General features: G+C 39.3%; 1 protein-coding gene across 3 annotated transcripts in view; it reads right to left on the minus strand.

Annotated features, from left to right (window-relative positions):
- The window catches only part of JAK2 (Janus kinase 2), a 99,981-nt gene that overhangs the window by 35,071 nt on the left and 46,375 nt on the right, over positions 1 to 18,535 (minus strand). For all 3 annotated transcript variants that reach the window (XM_049895144.1, XM_049895146.1, XM_049895147.1), the window contains 2 exons: positions 7,976 to 8,099; positions 2,723 to 2,840 (listed from right to left, as the gene is read on the minus strand). In XM_049895144.1, the coding sequence (XP_049751101.1) occupies positions 2,723 to 2,840; positions 7,976 to 8,099 (242 nt within the window). The remainder of the gene's footprint in view (positions 1 to 2,722; positions 2,841 to 7,975; positions 8,100 to 18,535) is intronic.

Below are 18,535 nucleotides of genomic sequence, written 5' to 3' on the forward strand. Positions count from 1 at the left end.
TGCCAACGATGTTTGAACAGTGTGTTGAATGCAAAGAAACGGAAGACGTCATCTAGGTCCTCAAGGAGACTAAAATCTAGCAAGGAAGGTTAAGACTTGTAAACAAATAATTAAAATGCCTAGTACTACATAGTAAGGGTCACACAATGGATGCTTCGGGAACTTAGAGGAAGTTGAGATCATATCCAGTTGAGGTAATCAGGGCAGTTATAGGCAAGACTAGAGATCTGATGTAGTTTTTGAAGATAGAGAAAATCTTGGTGGACATAAAACAGGGTGAAAAAATGGGAGGAATGACACAAAAACAAAGTATAAGGCATGTTCAGAGATGTCACCTAGTTTGGTTGGGGCAAACAATTTATGTAAGAGAAGAGGGTGGATTACAACTTGGATAAGTAAGTTGGGGTCATGCTGCAGATGTCCTTGAATGACCTGATTCTAGAAGCAGTGGGTATACAAAAAATCAGTGAGAGCAGTACTAAAAACATAACCAAATACCCATTAGAGAAAAGTTACAGATGAAATACAGTCCTAGGTGCCCAAACATAGTATTTTAAACTAGCATTCCTTAAACATCACAGTAGTGCCATTCAAAAAAAAAAAACCTTCATTTAATTAAAACTTTAGCAAAGTGGTCTTTCATCTGGGTGTCTAAAGCAGCACTGTAAACAAGAAATTTGCATCTGCATTCGGCCAGCCAAATAAGAAAATACAGAAATAGACACAAAATCAAAAATGACCCAAAAAAAGAAAATGGAATAAATATAATTTTTGGTTGACTAACCAAAAATATCCATTACCACTGAGTCGATTCCGACTCATAGTGGCCCTACTGGACAGAGCAGAACTTCCCCACAGGGTTTCCAAAGAGTGGCTGGTGGATTCAAACTGCCAAGCTTTTGGTTAGCAGGTAAGTTCTAAACCACTACGCCACCAGGGCTCCTTTGATTCAGTAGATACGAATTAATTAAAAATTATTGACACGCCAACAGTTTATCTGCTAAGTAGCCATATTTGATGATATAAAGATATAAAGTCAATTAATCCCCAGAAGAAACTAAGCTTTAAAACGGCATCTCACTTTTAATTTGCTTAACTTTTCCAAATCAGTCTTTCTAAAAATACTGTTTTCAATACTTTAAAGACATTTTAATGGCTTACCTATTTTTCAGTTACTTACAGATGTCAACATATTCTCACACTTCGATAATGCCACTGGTCAAATCTGTCAAATAGCCTATAACACTCATATACTCTAACCTTATACCAGAACAATCCGAGAATAAGTCAGTAGATTTAAAGAAGGAGAAACATTAAGAAATATAAAATTGCCTCCAGTACTATCTAGATACAATTTTGGATTCTATTATGAAATTACTTTGCCATCATAGACAAGACGATCCTCCAAAAGGACAAAATCGAATATTCTGAAATTATATTATTTTTCTATACCAAAAGCATGAGAATTAATTAACTAATGTTAGTTAATTAATACTAGGCTAAAGTAGTTGGCTGGATAGTTTAGAAAACCTTGCTTTATCAACGGGACTTAGCTACCATGCCAATCTGTTTTCGTAAAGATGACAGCCTTAGAAACCCTGTGGGGCAGTGCTCCTCTGTCCTATAGGGTCACTCTGAGTCAAAATGGACTTGATGGCGACAGGTTTGGGTTGTTTTATTTGTTTTGTTTTAGCTAGCAAGACACCAAAATGAACCAGTCTGGCAGCAAAAGAACATAACGCTGTCATAAAAGCAGCAGAAGGTCCTAACCTACAGGAAGCAGTTCTCAGAGGCCTGTCTCTTTTTATAATGGCTTCTGAGGCTTTTATACAGGAAGTTGTATAAAAATTGGTTGGTCTCATATCCCAGTAGAGAAGTATTTTTCAACATGTCGCTCACAAACTGAACTAGCACTGCTAAGCTGCCTGGAAATGTGAGCCCTGAGAATCTGTGGGGTTATTTCCCACAGTATTAGCAAAGCAGGTTTAAAACTCCTTAATCTGACACCTGGGGATACCAAGAGCCTATCTTCACCTTTCTTTAGTTTCCCCTCATGCTAGTTCAACAGCACATAAAGGCTAAAGGTATTTAGTGACAAAACATTTCAACAACTGCTTAAATCAAGGTCATAGACAAGAAAGTTTTATAAAATATTCAAACACACGTCACAAATGTCACATAACAGCATTAATAAATGACTGGAACAGGGCTCTCAGACTCATTATTGACATCCAGTCACCCTCCCGTGAAGAGCTACACAGGCTACAGCGGCTGACTTTTTATACAGTTGCCTACTTTCTTTACATTTCACTTTACATTACACAACCTGCTATTTAAGTCTCGAATTGCCCAAGAATAAAAAAAAAAAGTTCTGTGAAGATGCTTTACTGTCTTACAGTCCAGCTACTATGTCTACATGAGCCACACTGTAAAACAGTCCACACTTTGTGAAATTCTTAAAATGGTCTAAAGTTCTAAAATAGAAAAGAGAAAAACCAAAAGGATCACATCAAGGTATATTTATAAAATAGATTCTATTACCCATAAACCATGCGATTAAAAATTAGTGCTAAAAAGACTCAATTTTGCCACCTCACTGTACCTGCTGTACAAGGTGGAACAGCAGTTTTCTCATATGTGAAACTTTAATGATTAGGAGATAGTCTAAGTGGCAAGATATTTATGGTTTAACACGAGAACAAATAAGGTAATACAATCATACCTGAGCAAACAGGTAAGACATGACAAAGTCATCCAGGAGAGGAGCTTCAGCACCTCGAGCTATTCCATACCGATAGGTTCTGTTGCTGCCGTTACAATACCAGTGAGGAAAGTAAAACCTACAAGACAATGAAAGCACTCAGTCAACCTCCCAATAGTTCAAATATGAACATGCTACATATAATACGTCCTATGAACATGCTACACATATACGTCCACTTGCAGCATGTTGAAAAATACTACCCCAGCATTAGAAAACACACTTAACAGTGCTGAATACAATATAGGGACAAACAGAAATCTGGATTAAACCCAAAAAAACACCAAACCCATAGCCATCGAGTCGATTCCGACCCATAGCAACCCTATAGGACAGAGTACCCCATATGGTTTCCAAGGAGCGCCTGGTGGATTCGAACTGCCTACTTTTTGGCTAGCAGCTGTAGGTCTTAACCACTGTGCCACCAGGGTTTCCAAATCTGGATTAGACCACGATAATAGTAAATGCATAAAACACAAGGAATGCAGAACCAGTTTAAAAAAAAAAAAATCAGATGCTGTTGAGTTGATTCCAAGTCACAGCAACCTCATGCATGTGAGAGTGGAACTGTTCTCCACAGGGTTTTCAGTGGATAAATTTTTGGAAGTAGATTGCCAGGCCTTTCCTCCAAGGCACCTCTTGAACCACCAGCCTTAGCAGCTGAGCATGTTAACCATTTGCTTCACTCAGGGACTCCACAAGGAATACAAGTAAATGAAAAATCAATATATTGTCTTCCATGCATAGCATGTAGCATCAATAATGTAAAACAGATGTAGAAATTAAACACTAACAAAAAGTTTTTTAAGAGTCAAAATCCATTAACATCAGTAAAGGAATCTAAAAATGGTGATTGGGTACGAAAACAAATAATTGCCTCTTTTGAAAAAATGGAGGTTAAAACCTTCTTCAAAGAACCAAAAAATACCATGGATTTTTTTTTAATACCAGCTTTATTGAGATTTAATTCACATACCATTAAGTTCAAAGGAATGTAAAATTCAATGGATTTTTTTTTTTTTTAGTGTATTCACAGGGTTGTACAAACACCACCATAATCTAATTTTAGAACATTTTATCTCCCCTAAAAGAAACTCCATACCCACGAGGAGTCACCTGAATTCCCACTATCCACTCCTCAGCACTAAGCAACAGTTGATCTTCTGCTTCTGTAAATTTGCCTACTCTGGACATGTCGCCTAAATGGAATCACACACTATATGGCCAGTCTGCCTGACTTCTCTCGTTCGGCACCCTGTTTCTAAGGCTCACCCATGCCACTGCAGGTAACAGTGTTTTCCTCCTTTTTATCACTAATTTAATTACATGCTGTTCTACGGACGCACCGCATGTTGCTTATTCATTTGTGACTTGATGGACATTTGACTGTTGCCATTTTTGGTTACTATGAATAATGCCGCTATCAACAGTCATATTCAAGGATTTTTTTTTTTTTTTTAGATGTACTCTTGCACATATGCCTAGAAATAGAACTGCTGGGTCATATGGTAACTTTTTGAGGAACTGCTAAAATGTTTTCCAAAGCAGCAGCACTATCTTACATTCCCACCAGCAATAAAAATGAAGGTTCCAATTTCTCCACATCTTCAGCAACACGTTATTGTCTACCTTTTTTAATTTTAGCCATCCTAGGGGGTGTGAAAGGTGCCCTGGTGGTACAGTGGTTAAGCACTCGGTTGCTAAACAAAAGGTCAGTGGTTCGAACCCACCAACTGCTCCGTGGGAGAAAGACCTGGCAATCTGCTTCCGTAAAGATTACTGCTTTGGAAACCCTACGGGGCAGCGCTACTCTGTTCTACAGGGTCGCTGTAAGTCGGAATTGACTCAGTGGCCATGGGTTTTGGTTTCTGGAGTGGGTGTGAAGTGGTATCTCATTGTACTTTTGATTTTCATTTCCCTAACGACTACCGATGTTGAGCATCTCTTCACATGCTTATTGGCCATCTGTACGTCATCTTTGGAGAAACGACTACTCAAATCCTTTCCCTATTTTCTAATCGGGCTTTTGTCTTCTTATTCTTGAGCTATAAAAGTTCTTAATGTATTCTGCATACAAAACTTTTATATTGTAAATATTTTTGCCAATTCTGTGGACTGTCTTTTTACTTTCTTGATAGTGTCCTTTGAAGCATCAAAGATTTTAATTTTGATAAAATCCAATTTATATATATATACACAAAATTTTTTTTTTTTTTTACACATATATATATATATATATGATTGAAACCCTGATGGCACAGTGGTTGAAAGCTATGGCTGCTCATAATCGTTATGCTTGAGCCCATTGTTGGGGCCACTGTGTCAGTCCACCTTGTTGAGGGCCTTTCTCTTTTCCGCTGACCCTGTACTCTGCCAAGCATGATGTCCTTCTCCAGGGACTGATCCCTCCTGACAACATGTCCAAAGTATGTAAGATGCAGCCTCACCATCTTTGCTTCTAAGGAGCATTCTGGTTGTACTTCCAAGGCAGATTTGTTCATTCTTCTGGCAGTCCACGGTATATTCAATATTCTTCGCTAACACCACAATTCGAAGGCGTCAATTCTTCTTCGGTCTCCCTTATTCATTGTACAGCTTTCATATGCATATGATGCGACTGAAAACACCATGGCTTGGGTCAGGCGCACCTTAGTCTTCAAGGTGACATCTTTGCTCTTCAACACTTTAAAGAGGTCCTTTGCAGCTGATTTACCCAATGCAATGAGTCTTTTGATTTCTTGACTGCTGCTTCCATGGCTGTTGATTGCAGATCCAAGTAAAATGAAATCCTTGACAACTTCAATCTTTTCTCCATTTATCATGATGTTGCTCATTGGTCCAGTTGTGAGGATTTTTGTTTTCTTTACGTTGAGGTGCAATCCATACGGAAGGCTGTGGTTCTTGATATTCATTAGTAAGTGCTTCAAGCCTTTTTCACTTTCAGCAATCAAGGTTGTGTCGTCTGCATAACGCAGGTTGTTAATGAGTCTTCCTCCAATCCTGATGCCCCGTTCTCCTTCATATAGTCCAGCTTCTCGGATTTGCATAGTCAATAAAACACAGGTAAACATCCTTCTGGTATTCTCTGCTTTCAGCCAGGATCCATCTGATATCAGCAATGATATCCCTAGTTCCATGTCCTCTTCTGAAACCGGCCTGAATTTCTGGCAGTTCCCTGTCAATACACTGCTGCAGCCGTTTTTGAATGATCTTCAGCGGAATTTTGCTTGCGTGTGATATTAATAATATTGTTCTATAAATTCCACATTCCGCTGTATCACCTCTCTTGGGAATAGGCATAAATATGGATCTCTTCCAGTCAGCTGTCTTCCACATTTCTTGGCATAGACGAGTGAGTACCTACATATGTATTATGTACATGTATATATAGGTCGCTTGGGTTTTTGGTGTCATATCTAAGAAACCACTACTTAATCCAAGGTCATAAAGATTTACTCCTATGTTTTCTTCTAAGAGTTTTTAAAAAATATTTTATTGTGTTTTAGTTCAAAGTTTACACAGAAAATTAGTTTCCCCTTTAACAGGTGTTATAAAAATTGTTCCATAGCATTGGCTACAGCTTTCACAGTGTGTCAGCATTCTCTCATCACTTCCATTCTGTTTGTTCTGTTTCCATTGATCTAGTTTCCCTTTCCCTCATTGTCTTCTCATCTTTGCTTTTGGGTAAATGTTAACGATTTGCTATCATATAGTTAATTGTTCGAGGGCGCACATTACTCTCAGGTTATATCGTTTATTTTATAAACCAATTTATTATTTGGCTGAAAGGTGACCTGCTGAAATAGCTTCAATTCCAAGTTCAAAGGGTATCACAGAACGATAGTCTTGGGGGTTCCTCTAGTCTCTATTGGTCAGTTGTTGTTGCTGTTAGGTCCCATTGAGCCAGTTCTGACTCACAGCGACCTTATGTACAACAGAGTGAAACACTGCCTGGTCCTGAGCCATCCTCACAATCATTGTTATGCTTAAGCCCATTGTTCGGTAGGTCTGGCCTTTTTTAAGAATTTGAGTTTTGTTCTACATTTTTCTCCCATTCTCTACAAGACCTTCCACTGTGGCCCAGTCTGGAATGGTAACCAGGTACCACCTAGTTCTTCCGGTCTCAGGTTAGAAGCGGCTGTGGTCCATGTGGGCTATCAGTCCCATAGGCTAGTTTCTTCTTTGAGCCTTTGATTTCCTTCATTCTCTTTTGCTCCATTTGAGTAGAGACCAACAGTTGTCTTCCAAGAGTTTTAAAGTTTAAGTTCTGAATTCTAGGTCTATAGTCCATTTAAAGTTTTTTTTTTTTTTTTTTTTGAGTATATACAGTATGAGACAATGGTCCAACTTCCTTCTTCTGCATGTGGATATCCAGACATCTCAGCACTATTTGTTAAAAAGCCTGTTTGTTTCCCACTGACTTGTTTTGGCACTCTTGTTAAAACTCAATTGATCATAAATGTGAGGCATTATCTCTAGGCTTCACATGTACTAAACAAGCTGGAGTACCTGAATGAACGCAATCAGTTAATGTACTTGGCTGCTTACTGAAAGGCTGTAGGTTCAAGTTCACCCAGAGGCGCCTCAGAAGACAGACCAGGTAATCTACCTCTAAAAAATCAGCCATTGACAAGCCTATGGAATACAGTTCTACTCTGACATATAAGGGGCTGCCATGAGTCAGAGTCAACTAGATGGCAAATGGTTATGTTCTTTTTGTTACAACCCTTACGTACGCAATAAGGGAAATGAACAGTCCATAAATAATAGGAAGGAGGATTTTAAAAAAATCATATAAAATCTCCTTTTGGATAGCTTATCTTTTCTCATTTCACTTAAAAGAAGGGATATGAGATCACATTTTGTTGTATAAAACATAAAATTTCATAGGAAACCAGCAATATTCTAAAACATTTAGGGTTTTGCTAGTAAAGGCCTTCCTCATCACTCTTTTACTTCTTTAATTATAACCATAAGTGGTAACACGGTATCCCACCACGATGGCTTTACTCTTAGACCATTCTAAGCAGACATTTCATCATAGACACTTCCTCCAACAGGGAGACAGTCTTACAGGAAGAAGATGACAAGCTAATAATGAGTTCTGGTCTCTGGTTTTAAGTACTTGGCAATTAAAACATATATTTGCTGATTTCTCCCATTTGCCCTGTCACCATTAAGTCAGTCACTTTACAATCTTACTGCAGAAAGTACCTTATCCTGTAGAGTACACTGTGGCTGGCTGATTCATCTACGTGGAAGACGTGGTTGGGCGGATACCAGATCCTTTCTGTTTCACTCATTAAAGCAAACATGTTATGATACACAGGTGTGATGCCTAGGAAAGGAGCGGAAAGAGAAATGATGACAGATAGCTAGAAGTATGCACACATAACATCTATACCTAGTAATGGGTTGAAGCTACAATTCTTCAAATCAGCACAGAATGAAGCAGCAGTCCAAATCTTTTGGCTCACCACCACTTACAGCTAAATTCTTAATCAAATATATTTTATTTTTTTACTTCTTAAAAGAGGATTTCTGTAACCTATCAAGAGGCTTGAAAACAAACAAACAAAAAAAACATTTTATCCAGTTTTGTCCTCTGCACCAGGATTGACCCAAATTTTCAAGTTTCCCATAACTGGAGGTAAGAGTCCATTTATGTGTGTTTGTTTTTTTTTTTTTAATAGATATTGAGGGTATTAAATCACTAAAATATTTAGAAGTCACTGGGTACTTTTTAAAAAAGAACAACATAGCAGTTTTACTTTAAAACGTCAAGTTTTATACAATACACCAGTAAAGATATCCTTTGCACTATTTAAACTTAGAATAAAAAACTTAAATGTCAACTTAAAGAGTGCAATGGGTACATAATTTTTTTCAAAGATATTTTGGGAGGCCACTGATCTAAAATGCTTTATGTGCTCTTAACCACACAATTAAAAAATGGACATTCCTTTCAAGCACATATAAAACACTCTCTCTCTCTCTTACACACACAACCATGAGTCAGAACAAGTCTTCACAAATGCCAGAAAATAATCATACATAGCATGTTCTCTAACTATACTTGAATTAAATCATAAATACTTTTTAAAAAGTTTTAAACATCCCATATATTCAAAAACATATGCATCACAGAAAACAAAAGTATTTTTATTCTTAGTGATGGTTTTCTTTATTTCCAATGTAGACAGAAATGACATCAAATTGACGTACTGGCAACAAAAGTTTAAATTTTGAATTAAATGACTAAAACAACTGTCTACTTACATATATTAAAAAAAAAAAAAAAAACCCAAATAGTTGCCGTCAAGTTGATTCCGAATCATGGTGACCCCGTGTACAAAACAGAACTGCATTCCCTAGGGTTTTCATGGCTGTGACTTTTCAGAAGCAGGTTGCCAGGCCCATCTTCCAAGGCACATTCTGGGCTACAGCTACCACAGCTTCTGAGAAAGCAATACTACCCAATTTTGAAAAAGCAATATCTATAAAAATTTAAAATACCTCTTCAATCCAGCCCTCTGGACTCCTAAAGCAGCAGTGTAGAAGGATATATGCATAAGGATGTTTATTACAACATGGTTTGTAGTGGTAAAGAAAAACAAACAAAGGAAATGTAAATACAAGGCAGAGGGTTTGATGAAACTGTGCTAGCACAACCCATGCCACGAACTATCATGCCAATTCGACTGAAAAAAAATGAGCTAGTCCCAAAGTAACTGGCATGGATAGAGTTTTCACAATGTGTCTGTGTTTTTTTTTTTTTAATGAGAAAAAGGAAGCAGCACACAAGGGTATTGCAGTACAATGGGTTTCTCTTTATGTATATCCTTTTAGACTTGAGTTTGTAGTTATGCCAAGATGATTTACTGGGCCACAATCTTGCAAGGGATTGGTCCATCTATTATGCAAATGAAGTACTTAAAACCACCCAATGGGAATAAGTGACCTTGCAGGAATTGGTCAATTATTATGCAAATTAAGTGAGTGTGACCTACATTTGGGATTGGTTAGTTCATGGTCTGGTGGGAGGACTATGCTTTGAAATTGACAAGGAATAGACTTACATAAGGGCTAGACCTACAAAGGTTGAGAGGGACCTCACTACCATCAAGAAGAGGTGAAGCAGAGAGCACCCTTTGGACCCACGGTCCCTCCTCTGAGACAGCTGTTAAGGGTGAAGACAGTGAGAGACGGCTCGAGACAGGGCAGCAACATGAGGGGCAGGAACCAGGAGACCTGCGCAAGGCAGCTACGGTGGGCTTGCCCAGCTACAGAGTAAGAGTGAGCTGAGTGCCTTTGGGTAGGAGGCTTGCTGGCAGAGTGGGGTGTCTCCAGGCACTTGTTGGCGCAGCTAAAGAGCTGTAACACTTGCCCCAGCAGGGCAGAGGCTGAGAGAAGGCCCAGTGGTAGGCATAGCTGAGAGATGGGCCCCTGCCTGAGGGCATGCACGAGAAGCAGCTGAGAGCTGTCTTTGCTGGAAGCTGTCCTGATTGAAGAACGTTAACCTGTCTCTTGAGCAGTGTCCTCCTACTTCCAAGTTGATCCTGATCACGAGTTGTATAGCTTATTCCTTGCCTAATAAGTCACATAATCGTGAGTATGGTCTGTAAGTTCTGCGTAGCCATTACAACGAATTATCAAACCCAGCAGAGAAGCACAGAGGGCTGTAGCGGGGACAGCTGGTGTCAGAAAAGGTGGGAAAGTTGGAGAGCGTAGGTATGTCTGACCTCTACCTCACAGCAATCAGCTTTGGACTGATGGGGATTCTCTCCCCTCCTCCTGAATGCAGACAAGGTCTGATGCTAAGAGATTTCAGGAATTATATATTCCTGTACGTGTGTGCGTGTGTGTGAACTGTGTTCTCATATATGATTAAATGATGAGGCTGGGGGAAAAAGAAGGCAGGAGTATAGCAGAGAAGAAACTTCATTTTATAAAAATTCATTTTTATTTAATGACCATTAAGTGACAAAAAGAAAAAGTAACAAGGGGTGAGGTACTAATCAATACCAAAACAAAGGTCCACCTTGTAAATCATCTTCAAACTACAGACAATGACATAAAGATTTTTAAATAACCTTAAGATGACAGGAAATAATGCCGTTCAAATAACTTGACAAATAATTATTTTATCTGAATATTATTTTGATAGAGACTAACTGTGCCTTGAAAAAAGACTTACAAACTTGAATATACTCATCTAATCAGTCAAGGAGTTACCATCATAATCCCACCCCTCTGTGCCTACTTCTTCTACCTAGAAGGTACTATCCTCTCCTCTACCTACAAGATATTTGGTACAGCTAGTGCTTCCGATGCAGATCAAACACAAGCGGGAGATGAAACTGCTCAGGAAGGGCCTTTAAAAGATGTGCTATGAGATGACCTTGGGAAGAGAGCCCCACTAAAAGACAGCATTTTGTGTAAATGTAATCATCCAAATAAAATTTTATATGCAACCATTATTCTTAGCATATGATGATAAGAATTTTTTTTTCAAAAGTCATGATTTTCAAATAATAGAGCAATTACACAAAACTGGAATTCTTGAATCATCAGGTTTCTTTTTAATGATGAATAGTGGTTTTTTAACATAAGACTCCATACCTTAATTACGGGTGTCAAAACAGGGAAATCGATGTGCATCACATCAACTGGCACCAAGGGGTCAGAAAAAAGAGAACACACACCAGCAGGAAAATTGCTACGTTAGCCCTGCAGACAAATGATGAAGGACTGTACATACATCACGTTTAGTCATACCGATTCCTTGTTCCAAAACTTTAATTATACATTATACTCAGTCCATTTTGTTGTTAGTAGCTCATGTTAATTGCATTGTCCCGGAAAGGAAGAAGTCAGCGACATTGTATTTGAGATACATTGTTGTAGTTAGGTACTGTGATGCTGGAAGCTATGCCACCAGTATTTCAAATACCAGCAGGGTCACCCATGGTGGACAGGTTTCAGCAGAGCGTGCAGACTAAGACAAGGAAGAAGGACCTGGCAGTCTACTTCTGAAAAAACTGGCCAGTAAAAATCTTATGAATAGCAGTGGAACATTGATAGAGTGCTGAAAGATGAGTCCCTCAGGTTGGAAGGCACTCAAAATATGACTGGGTAAGATCTGCCTCTTCAAAGTAGGGTCAACCTTAGTGACATGGATGAAGTCAAGCTCTCAGGACCTTCATTTGCTGATGTGGCACTACTAAAAAATAAGAAGAAGCACCTGTAGACCTCCATTAATAATTGGAATGTGGAATCTATGAAGCATGAATCTTGAAAAATTGGAAGTATGGAACATATAAACATTGATATCCTAGGCATTAGTGAGCTAAAATGGACTGGTGTTGGCCATTTGGGATCAGACAATCATATGCTCTACTATGCCAGGAATGGCAACTTGAAGAGGACTGGCATTGCATTCATCATCAAAAAGGACATTTCAAGATCTATCCTATTTTTTATAGTACAATGCTGCCAGTAATAGGGTAATATCCATACACCTACAAGGAAGACTAGTTAATACAACTATTATTCAAATTGAGCCACCAACCACTAAGGCCAAAGATGAAGGAGATTGAAGGTTTTTAGCAACTTCTGCAGTCTGAAATCAATCAAACGTACAATCAAGATGCACTGATAATTACTAGTGAGTGAAATGTGAAAGTTGGAAACAAAAAGGATCAGCAGTTGGAAAATATGCCCTTAGTGACAGAAACAACGCCAGAGATTTCCATGATAGAACTTTGGTAGACCAACAAACACTTTTTTTCAACAATAAAATGGCGACTATGTATATGGACCTCACCAGATGGAACACACAGGAACCCAATCAACTATATCTGTGGAAAGAGATGATGGAGAAGCTCGACATCGTCAGTCAGAACAATGCTGGAGGCCAACTGCAGAAGAGACCATCAAGTGCTCTTATGCAAGTTCAAGCCGAAGCTAAAGAAAATTAGAGCAAATCCATGAGAGCCAAAGTGTGACCTTAGTATATCCCATCAGAATTTAGAGGCCATCTCAAGAACAGATCTGAAGCACTGAACATTAATGACCAAATACCAGACAAGCTGTGGAATGATTTGAGATATACATTATATAAAGACGACAGAAACTCAAAAAAACCTGAGTCATTTTTAACTCCCTTTCTTTCCCTGTATACCGTGTCCAAATTCTGTAGATTCTTACTTATTAAAATCATTTCTACATGTTTTTTTTTTCTTTTCCAAGCAATTACCAGAATTCTGGTGCAGTTCCCTACCATTCTAGAGCAAGATGACTCGTCATTCCCCTAATGTTAACATAGCCCCCACCCTACAATAGGCACGAGTAGGGTATTGGAAATATAGTGCCTAACTTTAAAGATCTCACAGTGTAGTAGAGAAAACAAAGAAGTCATTGGAGAATTATAATTCAAGAGGGTAAGTACAACGATAATAAGAAGCAAAAAGCACATACACGCACACACAGAAGTACAGCTGAGAACTGGCCCTGGAGGCGTGGTGATTAAAGTGATCGGCTGCTAACCAAAAGTTCAGTGGTTCAAAACCCACCGGCTGCTCTGTGGGAGAAAGATGTAGCAGTCTGCTTCTCTAAAGACTTACATCCTTGGAAACCCTATGGGGCTGTTCTACTCAGTCCTACAGGCTGCCTATCCATGGAATTAACCCACTGGCAATGGGTTTGGTTTGACAGTAAAGAGGTAAATCATTTAGCTATAGGGGCAAGTAGGGTAAGGAATTCTGAAGAAGCAATAAATGAGATGTAAGCACATCAGGATTTAGAGATTCTACATTATTCCAAAATGCTGGGCTCTTGAACAAGGCATTCAATACAGCTTTCACCTCCCTTTCCAGCCTCAAGCTGTAGGCCTCGTAGAGAGCTGTAATGGCTTACTGAAGTTCAAATTCAATCCCATGAAACACGGCACATTTCAGTCATCAAACACCAGGGTGAATTTTAATAGTGTCTGACTTCATTTTTGATAATTAACTGCTGATAACTTCTAAGTCCTATCCTTCCCTTCTTATCCACATCTGAGCAAACCAATGAGACAGCTTGCGTATTCCATCCTGACACCAGCTCGAAGCACACAAACCCCAGTGCGTGAACGGGATCCCTCATCCTGGCCCCATCTCCTAACCACAACAAACACCAAAACCACTTGCTCCTTCCCTTTTTCAAGCCATTTTGGACCAGTCTGGATGCCTACCCTGGTCTCTTCAGAATGTTCCAGTACACAAGTAATAAATCCTTCTGCACCCTCTTGGTGCATGTATGACATCATCAGCCCCAACATCTGAGCAAATTTGAGGGGACGCGAAGTTGGGACCCACCCTCTGTGCAACCAGAAAATACATACAGCCCTTACCTCACAGCCAATTTTAAAACTAATATGAGATAGATTATAGATCTGAATGTGAAGGGTAATCAAGCTTCTGGAATAAAAGTCAGGAACATATCTTCATAACTCTGGGATAGGAAAATATTTCTCAGACAAGTCACCAAAAGCACCAGCCATAAAAGGAAAATTGATAAGTTGGACTTCATTAAAATTAATAACTTTGGCTCATCAAAACACATCATATAAGAGGGTACACAGGCAATGCTGAAAACTAAGCAAAGACATTCACAACATATATATCCAACTCATATATAAAGAGTTTTTGTAAATCAATAATAGAAAAACAGACAAACCTACAAAAACAGGGGCAAAGACTTAAACAAGTACTGACACTGACTTGGCCAGATAACTTGGTTTGGCCAATGGACTCAGAGCAGAAGTGACAGTGTGCCGCTTCCAAACAGGGGCATTAGGACGTATTTCAAGTTTTTAGCAGCCCTCATGTTTTCCTACCTTCCGCCATGTGAACATCACGTCTCAGATAGGGAGTACTCTCTCAGTCCAGGATCCAAAATGAGAATACGCACGGAGCAAACATCTACCAGCTACCTCAGTTTACCACGTGTTATGAGATTCATCCCTTCACATGTGGTGTTACAACTTTCTGTCCGATTTCAGATAACCCTCCTTCTACCACCTCACAACAACACAAGCTGTAATCTTTCCAACGCCCACTTCCGCAGGCAAACTTCAGGTCTTTTTCTGGATAAATTACCATATTTATTGCAGCTTTTATATAATTCTTAGCTATTTGACTCATAAAACTGTTCTGTTCTTATATGGGTTTTGTTGTCCTTTTTTTTTTCAATATCACAAAGTTTTTGAGGGTCGTGCCCCAACTCCATTTTTCCTGTAAGGCTTATGGTTTCTACTGCACAATTTTGCAGAGCACGGGGAGTTTTAGAAACACATATGTCACATTATGGCAGAACTGATTGCGTTGTCAAGAAGACAGACAAGGAGGCGGGGCCAAGATGGCGGACTAGGTAGACGCTACCTTGGATCCCTCTTGCAACAAAGACTCGGAAAAACAAGTGAATGGATCACATACATAACAATCTACGAACCCTGAACAACAAACAGATTTAGAGAAGGAAAACGAACAAATACGGAGAAGCAGCGACTGTTTTCGGAGCCTGGAGCCAGCGTCCCAGTCAGGTAACCTTGAGCCCAGCTTAGGTCAGGGCCCAGGGGAGCTGACGGCGCAAACAAGGGGCGCAGCCCTACCCCCCTGAACTCACCCCGGGAGGGGGCCCAGCCGGTCCGCGCGGGCGGCGTGATGATGCAGCCGGTGGGAGAAGTCCCCGGGAGGCAGCGACTGGTTTTGGAGCTGGGAGTGCAGCGTCCCAACAGGGGAACCTTGATGCTGGGCTTTGGACTGGCAGCGGAGGATGTGACCGTGGCTTCAGCGGGCCAGATCCCAGGGGGCAATCTCCACACAGCCAGCACACATAGGCGACACGACCCTCAGGAATCGCAGACAAAACAGTCATTCCAAGCAAGACAAGCAACTCTGGCTATATTCCGAGGTGCTACTCTCCTATCTCTCTGATCCGTCCCCCACCCTCCCCAGGCGGCTTCATTAACAATGGAATTTCCTGAGCCAGAGGGAGAATGGCTCCGGCTCCGCGGCGGCTTTGCTTTCCCCCCACTTTTTTTTTTCTTTTGGTCTTTTCCTAATCCACTTTTCCGGCCTGAGAGAAGGAACCACAAAAAACCCAGGCACCAAAAATCCATCCCTAATTGGACTAAAAACACAGAACCAGCTACAGCCAAGCATATATGATCCAAATCTCAGACTTTCATCCATACAGGGAACAAGGTGGCAGTTATAATCCAAAGGCAGTTCTGATAGGGATCTGACTGCATTTTTTTTTAGCGGATTTTCTGGAAAAACACGTTTCCCAGTGATGGCTTGGAGACAACAGTCCATATCAAACCACATAAAGAAGCAGACCATGACAGCTTCTACAACCCCCCCAAACAAAAGAATCAATCTTTCCCAAATGAAGATACAATCCTGGAATTATCAGATACAGAATATAAAAAACTAATTTACATAATGCTTCAAGACATCAGAAACGAAATAAGGCAAACTGCAGAAAAAGCCAAGGAACACACTGATAAAACTGTTAAAGAACTCAAAAAGATTATTCAAGAACATAGTGGAAAAATTAATAAGTTGCAAGAATCCATAGAGAGACAGCATGTAGAAATCCAAAAGATTAACAATAAAATTACAGAATTAGACAACGCAATAGGAAGTCAGAGGAGCAGACTCGAGCAATTAGAATGCAGACTGGGACACCTGGAGGACCAGGAAATCAACACCAACATAGCTGAAAAAAAATCAGATAAAAGAATTAAAAAAAATGAAGAAACCCTAAGAATCATGTGGGACTCTATCAAGAAGGATAAGTTGCAGGTGATTGGAGTCCCAGAACAGGGAGGGAGGACAGAAAACACAGAGAAAATAGTTGAAGATCTCCTGACAGAAAACTTCCCTGACATCATGAAAGACGAAAGGATATCTATCCAAGATGCTCATCGAACCCCATTTAAGATTGATCCAAAAAGAAAAACACCAAGACATATTATCATCAAACTTGCCAAAACCAAAGATAAAGAGAAAATTTTAAAAGCAGCCAGGGAGAAAAGAAAGGTTTCCTTCAAGGGAGAATCAATAAGTTCAGACTACTCAGCAGAAACCATGCAGGCAAGAAGGGAATGGGACGACATATACAGAGCACTGAAGGAGAAAAACTGCCAGCCAAGGATCATATATCCAGCAAAACTATCTCTGAAATATGAAGGCGAAATGAAGATATTTACAGACAAACACAAGTTTAGAGAATTTGCAAACACCAAACCAAAGCTACAAGAAATACTAAAGGATATTGTTTGGTCAGAAAACCAATAATATCAGATACCAGCACAACACAAGGTCACAAAACAGAACATCCTGTTATCAACTCAAATAGGGAAATCACAAAAACAAATTAAGATTAATTAAAAAAAAAATGCTCATAACAGGGAATCACTGAAGTCAATATGTAAAAGATCACAATAATCAAAAAGAGGGACTAAATACAGGTGGCAAAGAACTGCCATATGGAGAGTGATACAAGGCGATACAGAACAATACAAGTTAGGTTTTTACTTAGAAAAATAGGGGTAAATAATAAGGTAGCCACAAAGGGGTATAACAACTCCATAACTCAAGATAAAAGCCAAGAAAAACATAACGACTCAACAAACATAAAGTCAAACACTACAAAAATGAGGATCTCACAATTTACTAAGAAAAACGTCTCAGCACAAAAAAGTGTGTGGAAAAATGAAATTGTCAACAACACACATAAAAAGGCATCAAAATGACAACACTAAACACTTATTTATCTATAATTACGCTGAATGTAAATGGACGAAATGCACCAATAAAGAGACAGAGAGTCTCGGACTGGATAAAGAAACACGATCCGTCTATATGCTGCCTACAAGAGACACACCTTAGACTTAGAGACACAAACAAACTAAAACTCAAAGGATGGAAAAAAATATATCAAGCAAACAATAAGCAAAAAAGAAGAGGAGTAGCAATATTAATTTCTGACAAAATAGACTTTAAACTTAAATCCACCACAAAGGATAAAGAAGGACACTACATAATGGTAAAAGGGACAATTGATCAGGAAGACATAACCATATTAAATATTTATGCACCCACTGACGGCTGCAAGATACATAAATCAAATTTTTAAGAACTGAAAAGTGAGATAGACACCTCCACAATTATAGTAGGAGACTTCAACACACCACTTTCGGAGAAGGACAGGACATCCAGTAAGAAGCTCAACAGAGACACAGAAGACCTAATTACAACAATCAACCAACTTGACCTCATTGACTTATACAGAACTCTCCACCCAACTGCTGCAAAGTATACTTTTTTTTCTAGCGCACATGGAACATTCTCTAGAATAGATCACATATTAGGTCATAAAACAAACCTTTGCAGAATCCAAAACATCGAAATATTACAAAGCATCTTCTCAGACCACAAGGCAATAAAACTAGAAATCAGTAACAGAAAAACTAGGGGAAAGAAATCAAATACTTGGAAACTGAACAATACCCTCCTGAAAAAAGACTGGGTTATTATAGAAGACATCAAGGAGGGAACAAAGAAATTCACAGAATGCAACGAGAATGAAAATACGTCCTATCAAAACCTCTGGGACACAGCAAAAGCAGTGCTCAGAGGCCAATTTATATCGATAAATGCACACATACAAAAAGAAGAAAGAGCCAAAATCAGAGAACTGTCCCTACAACCTGAACAAATAGAA

This window comes from Elephas maximus, chromosome 9 (assembly GCF_024166365.1).
Source record: "Elephas maximus indicus isolate mEleMax1 chromosome 9, mEleMax1 primary haplotype, whole genome shotgun sequence".
Taxonomy (NCBI): Eukaryota; Metazoa; Chordata; class Mammalia; order Proboscidea; family Elephantidae; genus Elephas; species Elephas maximus.